The sequence below is a fragment of the Xenopus laevis genome, chromosome 6L (assembly GCF_017654675.1).
Source record: "Xenopus laevis strain J_2021 chromosome 6L, Xenopus_laevis_v10.1, whole genome shotgun sequence".
NCBI classification, from domain to species: Eukaryota; Metazoa; Chordata; class Amphibia; order Anura; family Pipidae; genus Xenopus; species Xenopus laevis.
In genome coordinates, this window is record NC_054381.1 from 115,887,240 (window position 1) to 115,908,267 (window position 21,028).

General features: G+C 40.4%; 1 protein-coding gene across 2 annotated transcripts in view; it reads left to right on the plus strand.

The window, feature by feature from the left end:
- The first annotated feature begins 1,652 nt into the window (after positions 1-1,652).
- The window catches only part of cables1.L (Cdk5 and Abl enzyme substrate 1 L homeolog), a 53,258-nt gene continuing 33,882 nt past the window's right edge, over positions 1,653-21,028 (plus strand). Inside the window, exon 1 of one of the 2 annotated variants that reach the window (XM_018267942.1) lies at positions 1,653-2,588. In XM_018267942.1, coding sequence (XP_018123431.1) covers positions 2,011-2,588 — 578 coding nt within the window. In that variant the 5' untranslated portion in view covers positions 1,653-2,010. Of the gene's footprint in view, positions 2,589-8,984; positions 9,837-21,028 lie in introns of those variants that run through there. The other variant, XM_018267941.2, reaches the window with a different exon arrangement.

The window sequence follows — 21,028 nt, forward strand, 5'->3', positions numbered from 1 at the left end:
TAGTTTATTATAGAATGGTCAATTCTAAGCACTTTTTAGTTAGTTTTCATTATGTATTTTATAAAGTTTTTTTCATTATTTGCCTTCTTCTTCTGTCTCTTTCCAGCTTTCAAATAGGGGTCACAGATTTATCAAGGGTCGAATTTCGAAGTTAAAAATACTTTGAAATTCAACCATCAAATTGAAATACTTTTCAGCGAATTTGGGTATCCTGTGGTCGAAGTAAAATCATTCGATCGAACGATTAAATCCTTGGAATCTAACGATTCGAAGGATTTCAGCGATCGATCGAATGATTTTACTTTGACTTCCAAAAACTTAGAAAAGTGCTCTAGAAGGTCCCCATAGGCTAACATAGCACTTCGGCAGGTTTATTTTAGCGAAGTATTGAAATCAAAGTTTTTTTAAAGAGACAGTACTTCGATTATCGAATGGTCACATATTCGAACGATTTTACTTCGAATTTAATTCAAAGTCGTAGTATCCTAATGATGGTTGTAGTATCCAAAAAATTACTTCGAATTTCGAATTTTTTTACTTCGAAAATTCCCTCGATTTCACTTCGACCCTTGATAAATCTGCCCCTAAAGCTGGCCATAAATGTTGAGATTTTTAAAAGATCAGATCCTGATCGTGAGACCACGATCTTCTCAGAACGATCGTACGATTGTACGAATTTACCATCAACTAAAAAGACCGATTTGCCAGGAAAACAAAGGGGAGCTTCCTGCTTGGCCCTGCAAACATAGATAGATTGCACTGGGACCGACAAAGATTTTTTGACCTGGCCGATCAATTTCCCGACAGATGTCGGCCGAAAAATCGTAAGATGTACGATTGTTCGAATCCAACTAACCGCACGATAATTTCGAAGGATTGGTCGGACTTCCCTAAAAATCAGTCGTTCGGCAAGAAGAAACGTCACGTCTATGGGGAGCTTAAGAGTTATTTATTAAAGGGGTTGTTCATCTTTGAATTAACTTTTAGCATAATGTAGAGAGATATTCTGAGACAATTTGCAACTGGTTTTCATTTTTTATTATTTGTAGTTTTTTGAGTTATTTATCTTTTTGTTTAGCAGCTCTTCAGTCTCCATTATAAATAATCTGGTAGCTAGGGTCCAAATTTCCCTAGCAACCATGCATTGATTTGAATAAGAAACTGGAATGTGAATAGGAGAGGACTTTACTAGAAATATGAGAAATACAAATTAGCAATAACAATACATTTGTAGCCTTACAGAGCATTTGTTTTTAGATGGGGTCAGCGACACCCATTCCGACTATTCTGGAAAAAGACCGAAAAATATTGTACAATTTGTTCGATTTTATCAAGTTTTTTTCCCAATCCAATATAATTGTACTTTTAAATAATAAATAAGGTCAAATCACGGATTCTACTTTGCTTGGACTTTTGAACATGATCTTAGAAAAATTCTGAATTTTGATAAATAACCCCCTAAAAGTTAACTCCAAGGTGAACAACCCCTTTTAAGAGTGAATGGATTTCTCCAATTGTATGTTGTGTGGGCTTTGGTTTAATCTACATGCTAATAATAAGGTCACACAGAACAAAAAGAAGAGAATGAAGACTGAGGGAAGAAGCTCACTTTCCTTTAATTCATTTTAATTGAAATATAGATAGGGCTACATCAACCAAAACTCTTCCTCCTGGAAACAGAAATATTGTGTCAGAAAATCTTCCTAAAATGAGAATGTACCATACTGCCAGACGCTGCAGGCGTTGACATTTCTATGGGAGAATCCATGTAAGTGACAGGGGGCAACCTTTGGCAATGGGACAAGCCACACGGCCGGCCTGTAGCGGCACCGCTCAGCCCCACTAGGAAGCCCATTGCTGTTGCAGGAGTGAGGAGGAAGCATGTCATGTGTGATCCCGCCCCGTTCCCAGCAATAACAAGCAGTGTGGGAGTGAGGGAGCCGCTGGGATCTATGAGGTAACCCTGCAGCCCGCCGCTCATAGCCCATTCATAGTCTCGCACGGGCCGCTATGGCCACGGCCGCCAGCAGCAACCAGAGCAGCGGCAGCAATGGGATAATGATTGCAGGATCCATGAAGTCCCCGGGTGCCCACAGTGTGGAACACGGCAGAAGGTATCAGTCTTCGGACCTTCGCAGGAGGCAGGCTGCTCTCTCATTCCTCAATAACATTTCTCTGGACGGACGCCCCCTACAGGTGAATACGTGCGCGGCAAGCAAGATTTTGCAGGGTCAGCAGCCGCCGCCACCTGACAGTCCTGCACTTTATGCGGTATCGCCTGCGACCCCTCTGCTCCAGCAGCATCAGCATGTGGCTTCCCCGCTCAGCCGGAGCAGCCGGGCCTCTCCCCCGCATCTGGTGGCAATGGAGGAGAGCACTGAGGAAGAGCTGCACTTACAAGGGGAAGGATTCGGAGTGAGCATTCCTATCGCTGTTCCCGCTGTATGCGCCGTGTCCTTCCCCCCTCTGTGCTCGGGCACCCGGGGCAGACTCAACTCATTCACCTATGGCAGCATTCTACCGGCTGCTTTCTCTAGGAGCGGCTTCTGCAGCCCGGAGCAAGGTGCCTCTGACAACTCCAGGGCACGGTAAGATACCACCAGTAACTACCAGTAACCTCTCTAACACAATCCACTGCCAGGCAGTGGATTGTGTTAGTGAGTCAGTGACTGCCTCACTAACACAATCCACTGACTCACTAACACAATCCACTGCCTCACTAACACACTGATCCGCAGCCTCACTAACACACTGATCCGCAGCCTCACTAACACACTGATCCGCAGCCTCACTAACACACTAATCCGCAGCCTCACTAACACACTAATCCGCAGCCTCACTAACACACTAATCCGCAGGCTCACTAACACTAATCCGCAGCCTCACTAACACACACTCGCTCTCTGCAGCCTGAACTTGCACATTTGCCCCTTCCCAGGGCAACTTTACTCTCATTCCATTAGGTGCCCCTTGTGTTACCCACCTGCCCCACTGCACAGTCACATGACTGCTCTGTTGCCCAGGCACCCCCCCTTGGTGCAGAAGCACAGGCTCACCTTCTGATTATGGATAGAACAGGAGTTGGTTTAAAGTGGATGGGGTCATAGAGACATCAGTGGGACCATTATTGGGGTATGGGGTTGGCGCTCTGATCCTCAAACTCTTAGCTTCAAAGCCCACAGAATATTATGTATTATAATTATTAACATGTATTTATATAGCGCCAACATATTGCGTAGCACTGTATGTTATAATGCTATTATGTGTAAAACGAGTGGATAATATATTTTAGCCTACATGTGGTGTTTTCTCTGCTGTGTAAATACTCTGAGAAAACTCCAGTTCATTGCCATTCAGCTGTCATTGCTCACACGGGTCACATTTCATGCTGAAACTGTGCATTTTTGCACCAAAATCCATCCTGTGTGCACATCCCTCACTGTCAGTCACATCCCTCACTGTCAGTCACAGCCCATAATATATTCCTTATGCTCTCAACTGAAGCCACAATAATAAGAGGAAAAAGAAGCAGAACCTTATGACAGGGGTTTAGTCCAAGTGCACCAGAGGGGTACAGGACGTATTCCACACCCAATAAATACTCTGTACGGAGACCTGAGAGAAGGAGACACTGCACCATCTCTAGTCCTACGTACGTATATATCAGGTTGGTGCATAGAGTAAGTAATGTAACAGGAGATGTACTTTCTGGATGGCAGGTGGACTGGGTAACACAGGACTAGACATGCTTCAGCCAACCACAAGTCCAGGTACCTGGGAACAAATTATAACACAGACAAATTCAATAGCCATGTCTTAGTTCTGTTACTCCCCCAGAAACACCTGCTATACAACTGCAGAATGATTTAAAGGGGTGGTTCACCTAAAAAGTCAACTTTTAGTAGGTTATAGAACTGCTACTTCTAAGCAATTGGTCTTTATTTTTTTTATTTTTTTTTATAGTTTTTTAATTATTTGCCTTCTTCTGACTCTTTCCAGCTTTCAAATTGGGGTCACTTACCCCATCTAAAAAAACAAATGCTCTGTAAAGGTGGCCATACACTATAAGATCCGCTTGTTTAGCGAGGTCGCCAAAAGAACTGATCTTTTCCACGATATGCCTTCCAAAGGCAGGGCGATATTGGGCTAATCAGATCGTTTGGCCCTATGGAATATGCGCAGATGGGACGAGGACTGCATCAACTAGCTGATGCTGATCAAACCTGCCCGATCAATATCTGGCCGATTTTTGGCCAGATATCAGTCAGGGAGGCCCGTCCTAACGCTCCACACACAGGCAGATTATCTACTGAATCAGCCTAAAGGACCCAAATCTGTAGCTTTAATCTGTCCATGTTTGACCACCTTTAGTCTACAAATGTAGTGTTATTGCTACTTTTTTTTTGGTCATCTTTTTATTCAGGCCCTCTCCTATTCATATTTCAGTCTCTTATTCAAATAAATCTGTGGTTGCTATGGTAATTTGCACCCTAGAAAATGGATTGCTGAAATTGCAAGCTGCTGAATAAGAAGCTAAATAAATCAAAAAAACACAAATAATGAAACATGAAAACCAATTGCAGTATTGTCTCCGAATATCACTATCTACATCATACTAAAAGATAATTTAAAGGTGAACAAACCCTTTAATATGAAAGAATATCTGTATGCCATAACTAGGCATGTGTTGGGGTAGTAATAAGAAATGTAACCTCCTGAGTTACAAAGGGGACTACTAGAAATCCTATGTTTTTTCTTCTTCACTTTTTTCAATGTTGTATTTTTACTGAGTGGGTGACACAGTGGGTATAATACTGATCTTGCATGCCATAAGTTCCCCATAATTTTGTGGATTTATGGCCTGTTTGCACCTATTATAGTTGGCCTGTTTGTTACAACAGATTTAGAACTGCAGTTTCTGGGTGCCTTTAGGTACATGGTGATATTTATATTGTTGGAAACCACCGTTGTGTAGTCGGGGCTTTGGTCTAATTGATGTCATATGACTTTAGAGTGCTCGCCAATAATTCTGGACACTATAGAATACTTACACAGGGTGCAGCTCTCACAGGCAAACCATTTATGCTAACCCTTTAGCACATTATACTGAAAAATATTTAAAAGCCAGCACTTAATTGACCAGATTCAAGTCAAATATTTCCATATTGGCAAGCTACAAATTCTACTATTTCTATAAAATGCGGAAATATAGACGCATCTTCATGTACACATCAAATATACAAATATTGACCAATGGAAGGTGTAAAGAGGATTTGCTTAGAATCCAACAATAGAGGGGAGTAGGAGACCCAAGATGTGAAGATGGCCAAGATCAGGAGGTTAGAGAGTGGGGAAAGTCTCTAGAGTCGGGATTAATCATTATCATGTCACAGATTTTTCAATCAATAATTGACATGATGAGAGTGTGAGTTAGAATTTTGGTGGCAACTTGTGTAAAGGATGTGTGTGTTGTGCTTTAGAAATGTTCACAGCCCAAACTATGAGATCTGTTTTGTGATTAGAAGAGAGCTAAATATGAGGTATCGTCACTATATAGGTGGTATTGGTAACCTTATGAATGGATTAGTTGACCATTGGTAGATGTAAAAATTGAGAATAATAAGGGTCCTTGGGCTGGGCCTCCAGGAGCCCAACAGAGGGATGTGTAGGAGAAAATGATATTGTTCTTGTAGGAGACACTGAAAGGTTTGTAAAGTAAGAGGAAAATAGGACGGTAAGAGGAATATCCAGGACAGGGCAGTATCTCAAAGGCCAAGAGAATGGAAGGGCTGTCAGAGGAGTGGGTGATTGATGTGTTTGATCGCTGTTGAGAGATCTAGGAATATTTTAAGAAGTAGGTTGTTGGCAGAACACATTGGTGAGTCATGTTAGATCAGATGAATGCTTTACAGATATAAATACTATAAATATTAGTTCTGATACCATTTTTGGGACTATTGGCCTTGGTTCTTAATACTGCTTTGTAAACTACATAGATCTTGGCAGTATCCTGTGGAAATGGAAGGTACATTGAGCATTCATGTGATTAGTTGGATGTGATTAAATCATGGATGTCTACATCTGGCAGGCTAAATTAATAGCCTTGTGTAAAAACGCCTGTAGAGATGGAAACCATATTAAAAATATATTGCATAAAACATTTCATATGAAAAACCCTAAATAAAAAATGTTCATAAAAATATACTTTTTTTTGTAGTATGCACCATTGGGTAATCCTAAATAGAAAATTGCCATTTTAATTACTAAGGGTCCCCCCCCCAGGATCCTACAATTCACAGTGCACACAAACAACCAAGGGCATGCAGACATGCTAGATCACATGAGCCAATTAATAGACAAAGCCCTAGCCACAACAAAGAACAACTTTATGTTTTGATCAGTGGGTCCCCTTAAACTACAGAGTTTGCAATATAACACAGGGCTTTTTTGTGTAGGACCTTGAAAGCAATATGCTGTACATAGGTTGGAATAGAAAAAAAAAGGGGCTATGGCAGTTGACTTTCTGCCAAGAAAGAATAATTTCCCATATTTTTTGGAGAATCTTTTTTCTCATACATTTCTGCTTTACATGGGATTATTTTGAGCTGTAGGACTTTTTCCTAGTGAGCTCAATAGCATTTTTTTTAGAATGAAATTGGCTGGTGTGTGTTGTTCCCGTTGCTGTTTGAGAATGGTATGGTTAAATATCCCTCTTATACACATAAAGCCATATTGGCTTCATGTAAATACTGTATTGGCTGCTTAGGAGCATCATCAGATTTTACAGCTGCATCCCCAGGACAACTGATGTTCTGAAAGGGCAGTAAAGGGATTTAGGTTATAATGTGGTTACACAAATTGATGTGTTGATGAGTGTATTTAAAGTGACACTGAGCATTTCACTACAAGGAAACCTCTGTAGAAAGTTGAAAAATAGTAACAACGGCTCATAGCTTTTGTTGTATTATTTTTGGAAACCTTTGCATATTTATCTGTGCTAGTAGAGTCCTGTGCGGGTCCATTTTTTGGAACCCGTGCCCGACCCGTACCTGCAATCCGCAACCCGGACCCACAACCCACATTCTTACCCGCTTGGACCCCCGACCAGCAAGTACCTTATCCGCAACCTGGACCCACGACCCGCTGACCATCAAGAATCAGGAAGTGCTATCATTATAAACTGGAAGTGACATCATCGGAAGTAGACATGATCAGAAAAAAAGGAGTAAAACAGGAAGTGCTGTCATTGTAAACAGGAAGCGACATCATCATCAGAAGAAAAAGGAGTAAATATCGTTTGTGAGAAGACCCGCGGCCCGACCCGCTTAACCGTCGACCCGCATCTATACCTGCACCCGGAACTTCTACCCACTGGGTACCGCAGGTTTTTGCGGATAACCCGCGGGTACCCGACCCGCTGCAGGACTCTATGTGATCGTCTCACTGTGTCTTTTCATTTAAAACATTTTTGACCAGGCTCCTGTAACACTTCCCATAATCCTTTACAGCATCAGTATTGGTCCTCATCTCCCTCCTCATACTAACCACAAGGACATTCCATGCATGCCCAGGTGCAGGGGTGATGACTGTGGAAGCCTGCCGCCTGCCAGATGTTGGTATTCTGGGTGTTTTAGCTCAACAACATGTGGAGGACCTCATTTATAAAGCAGTGTCATGCAGTCTAACCCCCATATGTAATAAAAGGCACTAAGTTTGCCCACGAGCAGTAACCCATAGCAACAAATAAGCTGTTTGCTTTTAAACAGGTGACTGGTAAATTCTACCTGCTGATTGGTTGCTGTGGGTTACTGCTCCTGGGCAAGCTTAGTGCTATTTATTACATAACCACTTACTGTATGTGTTAAACCTCCAGAGAACCTGTTTATGAAAGTGCATACATCAGAGTTTGAATGAACACATTGGAACACATTAAAATACAGCATCAGATGGGGAGCACCCTTGTTTCTATTTCTAGGTATGGGGTTATCTGGAAACCAGTTATCCAGCTCCGAATTACAGAAAGGCCGTCTCCCATAGACGATTTATAGATTTATCCAAATAATCCAAAATTTTAAAAATGATTTCCTTTTTCTCTGTAATAATAAAACAGTACATTGTACTTGATCCAAACTAGATATAATTTATCCTTATTGGAAGCAAAACCAGCCTATTGGGTTTATTTAATTTTTACATTATTTTCTAGTCGACTTAAAGGGATTCTGTCATAATTTTTATGGTGTAGTTTTTATTTCTAAATTACACTGTTTACACTGGAAATAATTCACTCTACAATAAAAAATGTAATCCCTGAACCAGCAAGTGTATTTTTTAGTTGTAATATTGGTGTGTAGGCTGCCATCTTAGGTAAATTTGCCTGGTCATGTTCTTTCAGAAAGAGCCAGCACTTTAGGATGGAACTGCTTTCTGACAGGCTATTCGCCTACTCAATGTAACTGAAGAGGTGGTACCTGGATTTTTACTATTGAGTGCTGTTCTTAGATATACCAGGCAGCTGTTATCTTATCTATCTGGTTACCTTTCTTTTGTTCAGTTGTTAGGCTGCTGGGGGGTGGGGAGTAGGGGTGATATCACTCCCAACTTGCAGTACAGCAGTAAAGAGTGACTGAAGTTTATCAGATCAGCTGGGCAGCTGGGGAACTGACGATATGTCTAGCCCCATGTCAGATTTCAAAATTAAATATAAAAAATGTTTGCTCTTTTGAGAATTGAATTTAGTGCAGAATTCTGCTGGAGCAGTACTATTAACTGATGCGTTTTGGGAAAAAAAATGTTTCCCCATGACAGTATACCTTTAAGGTATAAAGATCCAAATTACGAAAAGATCTGTTATCCAGAAAACACCAGGTCACGAGTATTCAGGTTCCATACCTGTATTTTGATTGATCCGTAGCCTTTAGCATGCTTTATTAGAAGCAGGAAAACTTTTCTATTGCTCTTGCGTAGAATGTCCTGCAGGTGGCGTAAGTGATCTGTGAAGAGGATGCAGTGACGATTAGGTTGGTGAGAGCCAGCCCATTAGTGCACACGTGCTCTAGGCATAAACAGGGGAGGGGAAGAGAGGAAGCATGTCATATATGATCCCTCCCAAGTGCTAGCAATAACAAGCAGTACCTTGCTGCTGCTGTGCACTCGTGTGCTATGAGGTAGTCCTGCAGCCTGCACTTATCTCTCACCATTCATATACAAAGTATGGCCACAGCTACCAGCAGTCAAAGCAACAGTAATGGGATCATTCTAGTGGGATCTGTGCAGTCACCAGGCACCCATATCCTGGATCATGTTAGGAGGCAGCAGCGCAGGAGGCAAGCTGCCCTCTCGTTTCTCAACAACATCTCTCTGGATGGGCGACCCCTGCAGGATAAGGGGACAGTGGGACAGGGGGCTGCTTGTGCAACAGGCAGAAGTCGTCTGTTCCAGCAATCCACAGAGAAAGGATCAATTCACAGCCCACCACCTAATGCAATTATTCATGCAACACCTCTGATGAATGCACAGAACAACAGGACAGCTTGGGCCTCTCCTCCAGAACCACTGCCTTGTGCATTGGCATGCAGACAGGAGAGCATGGAGCAAGAGATGCAAATCAGAAAACAGCAATTAAGACAGAATAGTGAGGAAGAGGAGGAGGATGCATTTTTAAGCAGCGTTCCAGTGATGGTACCACCTTCATGCCCAGGGAGCAGAGGACGCCTGAACTCCCTTACATCTGCCATTCTACCTGTTGCTTTTTGTAGGACACCTGTTATTCAAACCTTCTGCTGCCCTGAGCAAGTGCAGGGTGGGACCAGCAGTGCCTTCGATATGCAGAGGTCACGGTAAGTACCAAACATGCCATACAAAGCTCATGACTGAGGTTTATACATCTAGTTCTACTATATCAGTAGGAAGTACGTGGGGACAAGGATACACATTCTGGTGTAGAACGTATAGCTGTGGGTTTTATTAACTTTACCATTGATGTATAAAACGCCGTACTTATTTATAAATGAAACAAATTGCAACCCTTTGTGCTAGGCACTAGGCAGTTGCTAGGAAACTTTTAACTGCAAACGAGGTTACGAATGCCTTGAGATTGCCTAGATGCCTGGGTAAGCATGAAACACGTTAGGCTCCATGTGGGGGGTATTGTTGTTTTTTTAATATAATGCAATAAACTTAAACTTTTTAATAGCATGAGTATAGACATTTTTTAGCATAATGGGGTTATATTCTGACTTGTGGGCTTAACATAAATATTGTTTATAAAACATTCAATTCTACTGGATGAGAACCTCTTGGATTAATTTATTGTTCTTCAGTTGGGCGTTAAACTAAGTATGAGCTGCCATTCACTGCAAGGTTCCATGGCATGCTGTCTCAGGGGGAGATCAGCTTCTTGCTATTCTAGTCCAAGCGAGAAACGACTACTGAACATAGAGCAGACTTTGCCATTTATTTGTGAAATATTTAATGAGCCACCTTCCATAATGGTCTTTAAAATGAAGGGTGGAGGTGGATGATGGAGACAAGATTTGCCAGTCTATTTCTGATGTTGTGTTAGCTATAAATGAAGTCCTGTTTTGTTATAAATGAAGTCCTGTTTTGTTATAAATGAAGTCCTGTTTTGTGATGCTTTGGCTTAGGTGTCAAAGTGTCTTTTGAGACATAGGGGTGAATTATTAAATTATTGGGTTATTAAAGAATGAAGTTAGAGATCGCTCAGTCCGCTAGAGTGAAACACTGCCTGCATTTTTAGTGGCGTATTTATCAAAGGGTGAACCTTCACTTTCATCCATTGATAAATACTCTTTTAAAAATCCCATAGAAATGAATGGAGAGTGGTGGACTTTCACTCTTGTGGACTGTGGTGATCTTAGACTTCACTCTTTGATAAATATACCCCATAGAGAGACATATACAGGACAGGTTTGAGAACTGTTATTCAGAATGCTTGGGACCTGGGTATCCAGAATGCTCGGTTGATGGGGTACCATGGATCTTTCCGTAATTTGGATCTTCATACTTTGTCTACTAGAAAATCATTTAAACATTAAACAAACCCAATAGGCTGGTTTTGTTTTCTATAAGGATTAATTATATCTTAGGTCTGATCAAGTACGAGGTATTGTTTTAATATTACAGAGAAAAAGGAAATAATTTTTTTTAAAAAATTGGATTATTTGGATAAAATTTAGTCTATGGGAGATGGCCATTCCGTAATTCCGAGGTTTCCAGATAACAGATCCCATACCTGAACACACTTTGCGATGAAGTTAATTTTCCGTATGTTACATTTAACCTGGTTTCTCTAACTTCTCTTTACTTTGGAAGTCTATAAGTAACTAATTGCATTGAATCAAAGAATTAGGGTTGCTGACATAGTAATTAAATTCTACTCCTTATGTTCCCAGCAGTTTATCTTAGAAACTAGGATGTTGGTGTAAGACTAGCTGCTGCTCAGTTTATTCAGTCTGAAATACTCCTATTATTTGTGTTCTTTATTTTATGCTGTATAAATGGATGTGTTCAATGATATTCCTTCAGAACAGAGATGTAAATCATGTGGCCTTACAGCTGCTGAGTACTGCAATCCCATGAAAGGGCAGGTAACCTAAAGCCGCTTCATTCTAAAAACTTCATAAACTTCACAGGTCATAGCAATAGTTATGTTTAGGTGTTTATATATTTAGGATAGATATTGATATCCTCAAAAAGCCTCTTGTCATATCACCCCAATGCCAGGCTTCTTTTATCCAGGACCTGTGATTACGTGGCATTTAGATGGCACGTGAGTTTAAATATCTGTTGTTTGTCATGATGTGCATGACCTAATGCTGTTTGGGTTGCCCTCAAAACGTGTTGTAATTTTACCCCTGAATAAGGCAAGTTATGTTCACAAGTAAATCTTGACCTATGTAGGTTAGGGCTCAATCAGGAATGGAATAAAGGCTTGGAATAAATACTTTGCCTTTAAAGTTTTTGCACATCCTTGCCACAGATTTGCTGTGAAATTAAAAAAAAAAAAATCCAAAATGTTTAAATTAGAAATTAAAGGGGTGGTTCAACTTTAAGTTAACTTTTAGTATGTTATACAACAGGGGTGTCCAAACTTTTTGCAACGAGGGCCAGATTTGGTTAGGTGAAAATGTGTGGGGGCCGACCATTTAGCCCGGCATTCTTTGAACCATTCACACTATTTAACTCATTTTAAACAAGGAATCGTGTAGCCGTAGCAGTAATATATGGGCACATTAATGAAATGATCTGCCACTTGGTCTGTACTGCTGCCTGTGTGCTGAAGGTGTTAGCAATAGACACGTACTGGCACATAGTGACGCGTGCTCTCCACTAATGTGCCCAAATATTACTGCTACGGCTATGCGATTCCTGATTGCACTGTGCTGGCGGGCCGCATTATTATTAATTTCATGCTGGAGGCTGAGGGCCCATGTAAATTTGAAAACGTGCCGCATTTGGCCCCTGGGCCTCACTTTGGACATGCCTGTTATAGAATGGTCAATTCTAATCAACTTTTCCATTGGTCTTCATTATTTATTTTATATAGTTTTTGAATTATTTGCCTTATTCTTCTGACTCTTTCCAGCTTTCAAATGGGGGTCCCTGACCCCCTCTTAAAAAAAATGCTCTGTAAGGCTGCAAATACATTGTTATTGCTACTTTTTATTACTCATCTTTCTAGTCAGACCCTCCCCTATTAATGATCCATATTCTCATTCAAATCAAGGCATGGTTGCTAGGGTAACTTGGACCCTAGCAACCAGTTTGCTGACATTGCAAACCGGAGATCTGCTGAATAAAAAGCTAAATAACTCAAAAACCACAAATAATAAAAAATGAAAACCAATTGCAAATTGTCTCAGAATATCACTCTCTATATCATACTAAAAGTTAACTCAAAGGTGAACAACCCCCTAAAATTTATTGGGGTTTCAACATATCTTATATGGCATCCTATCTCCATTCATGATAGGGGCAATATTGCTGGCCCCACATTTCTACCTAGTAAAGTACATGTGTCGAGGCATTACAGTAGTGGAGTTTTCTAAAAAGATAATGTCACGGTTAAATTATTTGGTGCGTTACATTGGAGTGTTGATCAAAGTAAAAGTCTGACGGCCATTCTTAACTAGGGAAGAAAATGTCTCACTTGAGTTTTCTCCCTTCTTTAGGACAAGATGGCAGTTTAAGTAAAATACTATTCTAGATCATTAATATGTAGTTATATGCCATCTCAGACTAACTAAGGCAAACAAATTCTCATCTTGTGTGGTTGCCAGTTCTACCTGATGAACAGGGTCAGTTTGCTTTCTTTTTATGCCCTGGAAGTTTTAGTTCCTGTAAACATCCTCCCAAGAACGGAAACCTTTTTGAGTGTTCGTGATCTGTCACCTGTAGTTCTTGCAAAGAAGTCCCTAAAACACAATTGGCTTATTGGTTTGGACCCATAATCATTAGCTACGTTATATGTAGACATTTTGGTTCATTATTCTACTTGTTTAATTGTAGTTCTTGTTTGGTTCAAAGAACAAAAAGCAGCCGAGAAGTTCTTTTTCAGATTTGCTCTTTACGGGATATGGAGAAGTCTGAATTAAAGGGGTTGTTCACCTTTGAGTTAACTTTTAGTATGATGTAGAGAGTGATATTCTGAGACAATTTGCAATAGGTTTTCATTTTTTATTATTTTAAGTTTTTGAGTTATTTAGCTTTTTATTCATCAGCTCTCCAGTTTGCAGTTTCAGCAGTCTGGTTGTTAGGGTCCCAATTACCTTAGAAACCATGCATTTATTTGAATAAGAGACTGGAATGTGAATAGGAGATGGCCTAAATAGAAAGATAAATAATTAAAAGTAGCAATAACATTTGTAGCCATAAAGAACATTTGTTTTCAGATAGGGGCAGTGACCCCCTTTGAAATCTGGAAATAGTCTGAAGAAGGCAAATAAAAAAACTATAAAAAATAAATAATGAAGACCAATTGAAAAGTTGCTTAGAATTGGCTATTCTATAACATACTAAAGGTTAACTTGAAGGTAAACCACAGCTTTAAAATTAATACTTTGACATTATGTGCCCTGTGGCCTCAAAGGGGGCGTCAACCCAGAAACTTTTTTATGGCATTTTTTTTTATTGTCCCCATATTTATAATATGACACCTGAAAGACCCGAGGACTGCAGAGGGTTACTGCTAGGATAAAGGGAAAATATTCAAGTAAGCAGTTAGCACACCTCTGTTTTTCCTCGCAGACATGAGATAAATGGGTAGCTCCAAGGCAGCTCTGTTGTTGTGGGAGTACAACTCAGCTGGTGGGAGGAAGTGGCTTATTTAAGTAAAATTATACTGAGCTGTTTGGGCTAAGTCATCAAAACAGCATGTCTGAGAACAAGGATGCGTGGCTGCTGGATAAATGTAAATTATTTAATGTGTTTTCCTACACTGAACATTGGATCTAGCTGCCTGCAGTCAATTGTTCAGCTCAAATGACAGGATACTGACCTTGCGTTCACTCAGTGTTGATAAGAGAGCCAAGGAAGCAGCTTCCTCCCTGTTACTGCCGAGGCAAGCGGCTGCCTGTCTGTATAAATGGCAACAACAGCAGCAAATCGGAAAAATGCATAGCTGTAAGCTACAGCTCGGCAAAACCTGGCCAGTCTTACTGTAGTGTAAAAACTTCTCTAAATACCTGCTCTGAATTTTTCACTAAAAAGTTTTATATTAAAGGAGAAGGAAAGGCTTTGTGCACTTGGGGGAGAGAAAACAATGCCCCCATACACACTTCCCACATTTTCAAGGTCAAACCTATGGATCAGTTTTCTGCTGATAGGAGCACCGGCCCGTGGTTTCAGGTAAATCAATACAATCACTTGGGGGTGCCTAACATTTGGCACCCCCAAGTGCACCAAGCCTTTCCTTCTCCTTTAAGAGGTTTAGATACCTTCTTTAGTGCCTGGTTGGGTGGGCACGATTGAAGGTGCTTGTTACTAGTGGCCCTTCACCTAACAACAATAGGGATTGGGCATATATATATATATATATATATATATATATATATATATATGATCCATAGGCTTGACCATGAAAATGTGGGAAGTAAGTGCGTATGGGGGCATTATTTGCTCATCCAAAAATCCCTAGTAGACAGAGATTGTCTAAGAATTAAAAAATAGACACCTCACATTAATGATGCCCCGCTTCCCCTGCCCCTTAAAAAAGTGGAATTTTGGGATCAACGTCTATAAACCGACTTGTAAATCTAAATTCCTAGGCAATATCATGTTTATGTGACTTGAGAACTGGGGTTTCTTGGCAAAAGTCAGACTTTTTTTTTTAAAAACAACATTGAGAATGCAGACTTATTTTTCACAAGTGAAATATATTTTTTCTACAGGGCTGGCATTAAGTACAGGCAGGCCCGGACTGGCAATCTGTGGTTTCTGGCAAATGCCAGAGGGGCTGCTATAACGTGCCATAGAAAGTCACAATTTACTTGGCTGGTGGGGGCTGTTTGGGCCTCTGTGTACCTGAAATGACAGGGCCTATTTCAATTCTCAGTCCGGACCTGAGTACAGGGCTCCTCCTCTGAGCACAGTAACACTGTGGTGTAACAAACGGCAGAATAAGTTGCCACAAATCGGCAGGCTTCACTGTATAAAAAACAGTTTAATATTGCATCATTTTTTAACGTTGAGCAATTTCTGCGGAACTACTTACAAAAGTGTGAAGCAGTGTAAAAAAACAGTTGCAAATCCATTATATAACATACTAAAAGTTAACTTAAAGATGACCCACCCTTGATCCACTGGCCTTTAAGCTCAGTCCCCCCCCCCCACCACCACCACTACTGCATCAAGCCACCCCTGGGGAGGCCCCACAATCTGACAATCGCTGGTCTAGTGGGTTTTTACTAGTTATGTGTGGGTCCTTTCTTCAAATATATCTCTAGTTTTCCATCAGCCTTGCAGGTAACTGTTGATTTTTTTGTGCATTTTTTACATGCTGACATTGCCCCTCCTGTATGTGAGCACCTGCACTGCTTATTTATGGCAACTGGAGAAACCTGTTTGTGCAGTCACATGAACTGTCATTCTTTACAGAGTACAGATGATCTGTTAGCAGAGATGGGTGATGAAACAGTGTTAGAAATATTCATATAGAATACTCTAAGGCCGATGGCACACGTGGAACTTTCTGTAACTGTCGCCTCCTGTAGTTCCCATAACTTTGAATGGTAAATGGCTGTAGTAGCAAGTGCCAGTCGTCTGTCGCCTGTTAGAGAAATAGAAACAGAACAGTAGAAATGAACGGTTCGGCTCATTATATTCACATCTTGAGCTTTGTTTTCTGCCAGCTTTGTCCGCCTTTCCTTTTTTTTCTCCATTACCCTCCATTTTAATAAAAGATCTGCATTTAGAGAATGACAACACAGACCTATTTTATAGCTAGTACAGGTATGGGATCTGTTATCCTGAAACCAGTTATCCAGAAAGCTCTAAATTACAGCAAGGTTGTCTCCCATAGACTCCATTTTATCCAAATAACCCAATTTTTTTACTCTGTAGTAATAAAACAGTACCTTGTATTTGATCCAAACTAAGATATAATTAATCCTTACTGGAAGCAAACCCAGCCTATTGGGGTTATTTAATGTTCAAATTATTTTCTTGTAGACTTATGGTCCAAATTACAGAAAGATACATTATCCAGAAAACCCCAGGTTACGAGCATTCTGGATAACAGGTCCCATATCTGTACCTAATGTAGCCCCAGTCCTGACCGGTCTCTATATCCGTGTCCCTACTATTCTGTATCCTTGCACAGGATTCCCACTTTCCTTCCTGCATTCCCACACAGCACTGCTAGTCCTCCTTCCTACATTGCCACATAGCACTGCTGACCATCCTTCCTGCATTCCCACACAGCATTCTGGCCCTGCTTCCTATATCCCCACACAGCACTGCTGGCCCTCCTTCTAACATTCCCATACAGCACTGCTGGTCCTCCTTCTAATATTCCCACACAGCACTGCTGGTCCTCCTTCCTCTACTGCTGGCCCTCCTTCCTATATCCTCACACAGCACTGCTGGTCCTCCTTCCTCTACTGCTGGCCCTCCTTCCTGTATTCCCACATAGCACTGCTGGTCCTCCTCCTTACATTCCCACACTGCACTGCTGGCCCTCCTTCCTGCATTCCCACATAGCACTGCTTGCCCTACTTCCTACATTCCCACACAGCACTTTCAGAAGTCACCTTGGATTTCTGTTGTTTAACCTATTGTAAATTCTGTCTGACTAACATATTTCCCTTTGTACTTCCAAGCAAGGTGTTTATTCTGTTACTCTGCTGAAGTACAGGTATGGGATATGTTATCTTGAGTGTGCAGCAAGCCAGAAATGCTATACCTTAGAACACTGATTCCCAAAGGTTTATTTAAGTAATATTTGGATGAAGAGAATGCCTTCTAGTTCAGTGATCCCCAACCGGTGGCTCATGAGCAACATGTTGCTCCCAGTGGCCTCCTATTAAGAGACAATTTTGATACCTGGCTTAAATTTGAGTTTTGGAGGCATAAAGTCACATGCTTACTCTTATAGAGGCTCCTGCAGGATAGTAGTCCATATGAGGCTATCAATTAGTATATTACAGTCCTTATTTGGCATCCCCAAAGAATTTTCCTTGCATGTTTGGCTCCACAACCGTTTTTAAATTTGAGTGTGGCTCATGGGCAAAAAGGTTGGGGACCCCTGCTCTAGATTAACCCCAGCTTAAAGGTCAAATAGGTTGAGATTTGGGCTAAGCATTTATTCTTGTTTTACTGCAATATATGTTTAACCATGTTATGAACTAAAGTGGGCCCTGACCTAAGCTTTTACATCCAAAGGGAGTGTAAAGGACCAGTCACATTAAAAAAAAATTTAAGTTAAAAAAACATTATAGCCCCCTCTAGTACCTCCTCCTTCCAGCACAATGTTCAAAATGTTTAATGCTTTATTAAAAAATAGCATAATGAATATCTTCTTCCGGTGCTGTGTCTCAGAAATAAGGTGATATGGCGACATGCCCTCAGCTTTATCCTACGTGCGCGCTCCACATCTCCTGACCCGACTTCTTCTTAAAGGGGTGTTTCACCTTTACAGTATGTTAAGCAACATTTCAATTGGTTGTCATGATTTTTTTTTATAGTTTATAAATGATTTGCCTTCTTCTTCTGACTATTTCCAGCTTTCAAATGGGGGTCACTGACCCCATCTAAAACACAAATGCTCTGTAAGGCTACACATTTATTGTTTTTGTTACCTTATTCCTTTAAGCCATAAAAGTCCAACATCCAATGATTTAAATCAGGGTTTCTTAACTTATGAATCTCCATGATTTTTCATTAAGGTTTTAAGGTCTCCATAATCCCTTTTCATACAGTGCCATTACTTGGTTCCCAGACTTAATATGGGTCCCATGAGAAAATAAACCTTTGTTTAAATAAACAATTCTTTTTTTATTGGATGATTTGCTTCCAGAAAAAAAGTCCTTATATCAACCCAGTATGAATTCTTTATGGAAATGTAACTGTTTCGGGTTAAAACTGTTTAAATGCTTAGCAGATTACAGAAAGTTGCTTATCAGGGAAAACCTGGGTCACAAGAATTCCAGATAACAGATCCCTTTTGTGGTGCTGTACTTCCGCTAACAAAAAAATGATGGTAATGGTGTAAAGGCAAGTAAGGATTACAGTCATTGAATAAAATCAAGTGGTGCTGGCATAGGTAGAACCTGAACTACATTGGGAACTATGGTTTCATATAGAGGTGTTATGAAGCATCCAGGACTCCCATTACACATTTGGTGGACATTCAACTACATTCAGCCATTTTGTTTGCAAATATCTTACACAAGCAAGGAAACAGTTGACTCTGGTTGATTTGCCACAACAACATGTAAGTGGTGCAGTGGCCAGTGTTCCTGGTTTGCTTATTGGTGCCAAAACTGGTCTTTATGCACCTAGTTAGGCCCATTACAGTTGATTACAGTAACATTATATCTTGCTTGTCTGGGAGAAAAAGACTTTGAACATGATCCAATTCACCTTGTGCTTCTAGCAGCTTCTAGATCAGCAGCCACTATAGAGCCAAGGCTTGGGCTTTGCTAATATGCATGAAATATGGATCAATGGATGCCGCTCTAGACTCCAATGTATTCACCCAGCTACTGTGTTCCAACCCTTCACCAAACGACGCATGTGAATGGGTCAATTTTTCCCAGCATTCCTCTCCATTAAGATACTTGAAAAAACAGCAGAGCAGCACCCCAGTTAAAGGGCAACAATCTCATGATTTGGGACAGCGAGCTATTGATTACAAGACCTAAAGAGTTTTAGACGAATTATGTGGCCTAACGCATTTCAATCACCTTTGAGTAAGTTCTGATGAAGTGGCAGGACGCCACGAAGCGCGTTAAGCGGGCAGCCAGGGTTCACTGCTGCTGTAATCTGTTTTTATATGCATACTAAATAAAATAATTTTTTTTTATACTTTTACTGGACTCCACGGTGCTCTGCTGTTTTTGCTTTTCCTTGGAATGAATTGACCGCATGGGATGGCGGCAGGGTGTGCAGCACGTTGTGTCCAGTGTCTGGTAAGTGCTCCCACTAAATTACAATTTTTCTGGAGTAAGTTCATGGTGCCTGAAACGTGGCCTTGTAATTGCGAAGTGTTATGATCATTGTCATTTTCCTGAATGGCTTCTCTACTGTCTCTTTTCAAATATGCATGAATAATATACAGTTGTTCTCAATGATTTGATATGCAAGTATAACAAAGTGGCGAACAAGAGAAATAATTAAATTAGAACATTAAAGCCTATACTATTGCATATGATCAAGCTAAAATAGAAGTGATTTCTTTCTGGGCAATGAATGGTTTATTCTCTGAAGAATTTGTATTCTGACGTGTTTGAGCAATTAACAGTACAATGTGGGGATAATCTGTTGCACAGGGCATTGTGTTGAGTGTCTCATTTTATTCACAATGTGGGACTGGCATAGGGCTGCATGGGATTTTCATGTCGCTATTGCCATGCTTTAATGCTGTAAAGTAATTACTGCCCTCAGGCTTTGTCACATTCTCAGCTGTCTGACAATAGAATGGCTCTCGCAGGATTTTCACTTTTAATAGACACTCCCGTGCTGTCAGATTAATAATAGGAGCGAACTTCTGCCCCTTATTGCCATTGTTCATTGTTAAAAATGACTGTCTTTTACCATTCATATGTTATGTAATAATAAAATAATAAAAAGTAATCTAAACCAGGTCATGGAGTGCCAGCAAAATATTCTACTTTCTTCAATATAATTCTGTTAATTAAGAGACTGAATGTATTTTTTTTTTTAATGAGGTCCCACTAGAGAAGAAAAAATAAAATTTAAAGGTGATGTTCTCTAAAGTATGTCCCACTGTACTAATCCTAGACAACACCATTTATTTATTATTTATTCAGTAAATAATGCAATCTGCACCGTGGTTCTCTTTGTGTATCCCCTCATAACTGAAGCTCAATAGCTTGCATGTAATACAAACTGATGGCTGTAGTATTCATTTGTTTTGGTAGAGCTTATCTTGTGACCTAATTTATTTATGTCTGTTTTGTAATTTCTTGAACTATAGCTGCATTCATCCTGTCCATTTCATGCTTATTTCCCTTCAGCATTGCTCCAAGGATCTAGCTTTAGTAGTTATTACTTTCTGCCTTATTTACTTACAAGTGTACGTGGGATTGGTTGAATGCCTTTTTCCCCTTAGATTGCAGAAAATCACCCATATTGTGACAAATACAGTACAAGGTCCCTTTAAGCCTGTATACTTAAAGGCAGTTATTTGTGACAAATACAGTACAAGGTCCCTTTAAGCCTGTATACTTAAAGGCAGTTATTTGTTTAATGGGTACTGAGTTAAGTTCTGCCCTATACACTAGGCCTCATTAACAAATTGCAAAAACGGGCCACCATTTTTTGCACTTAA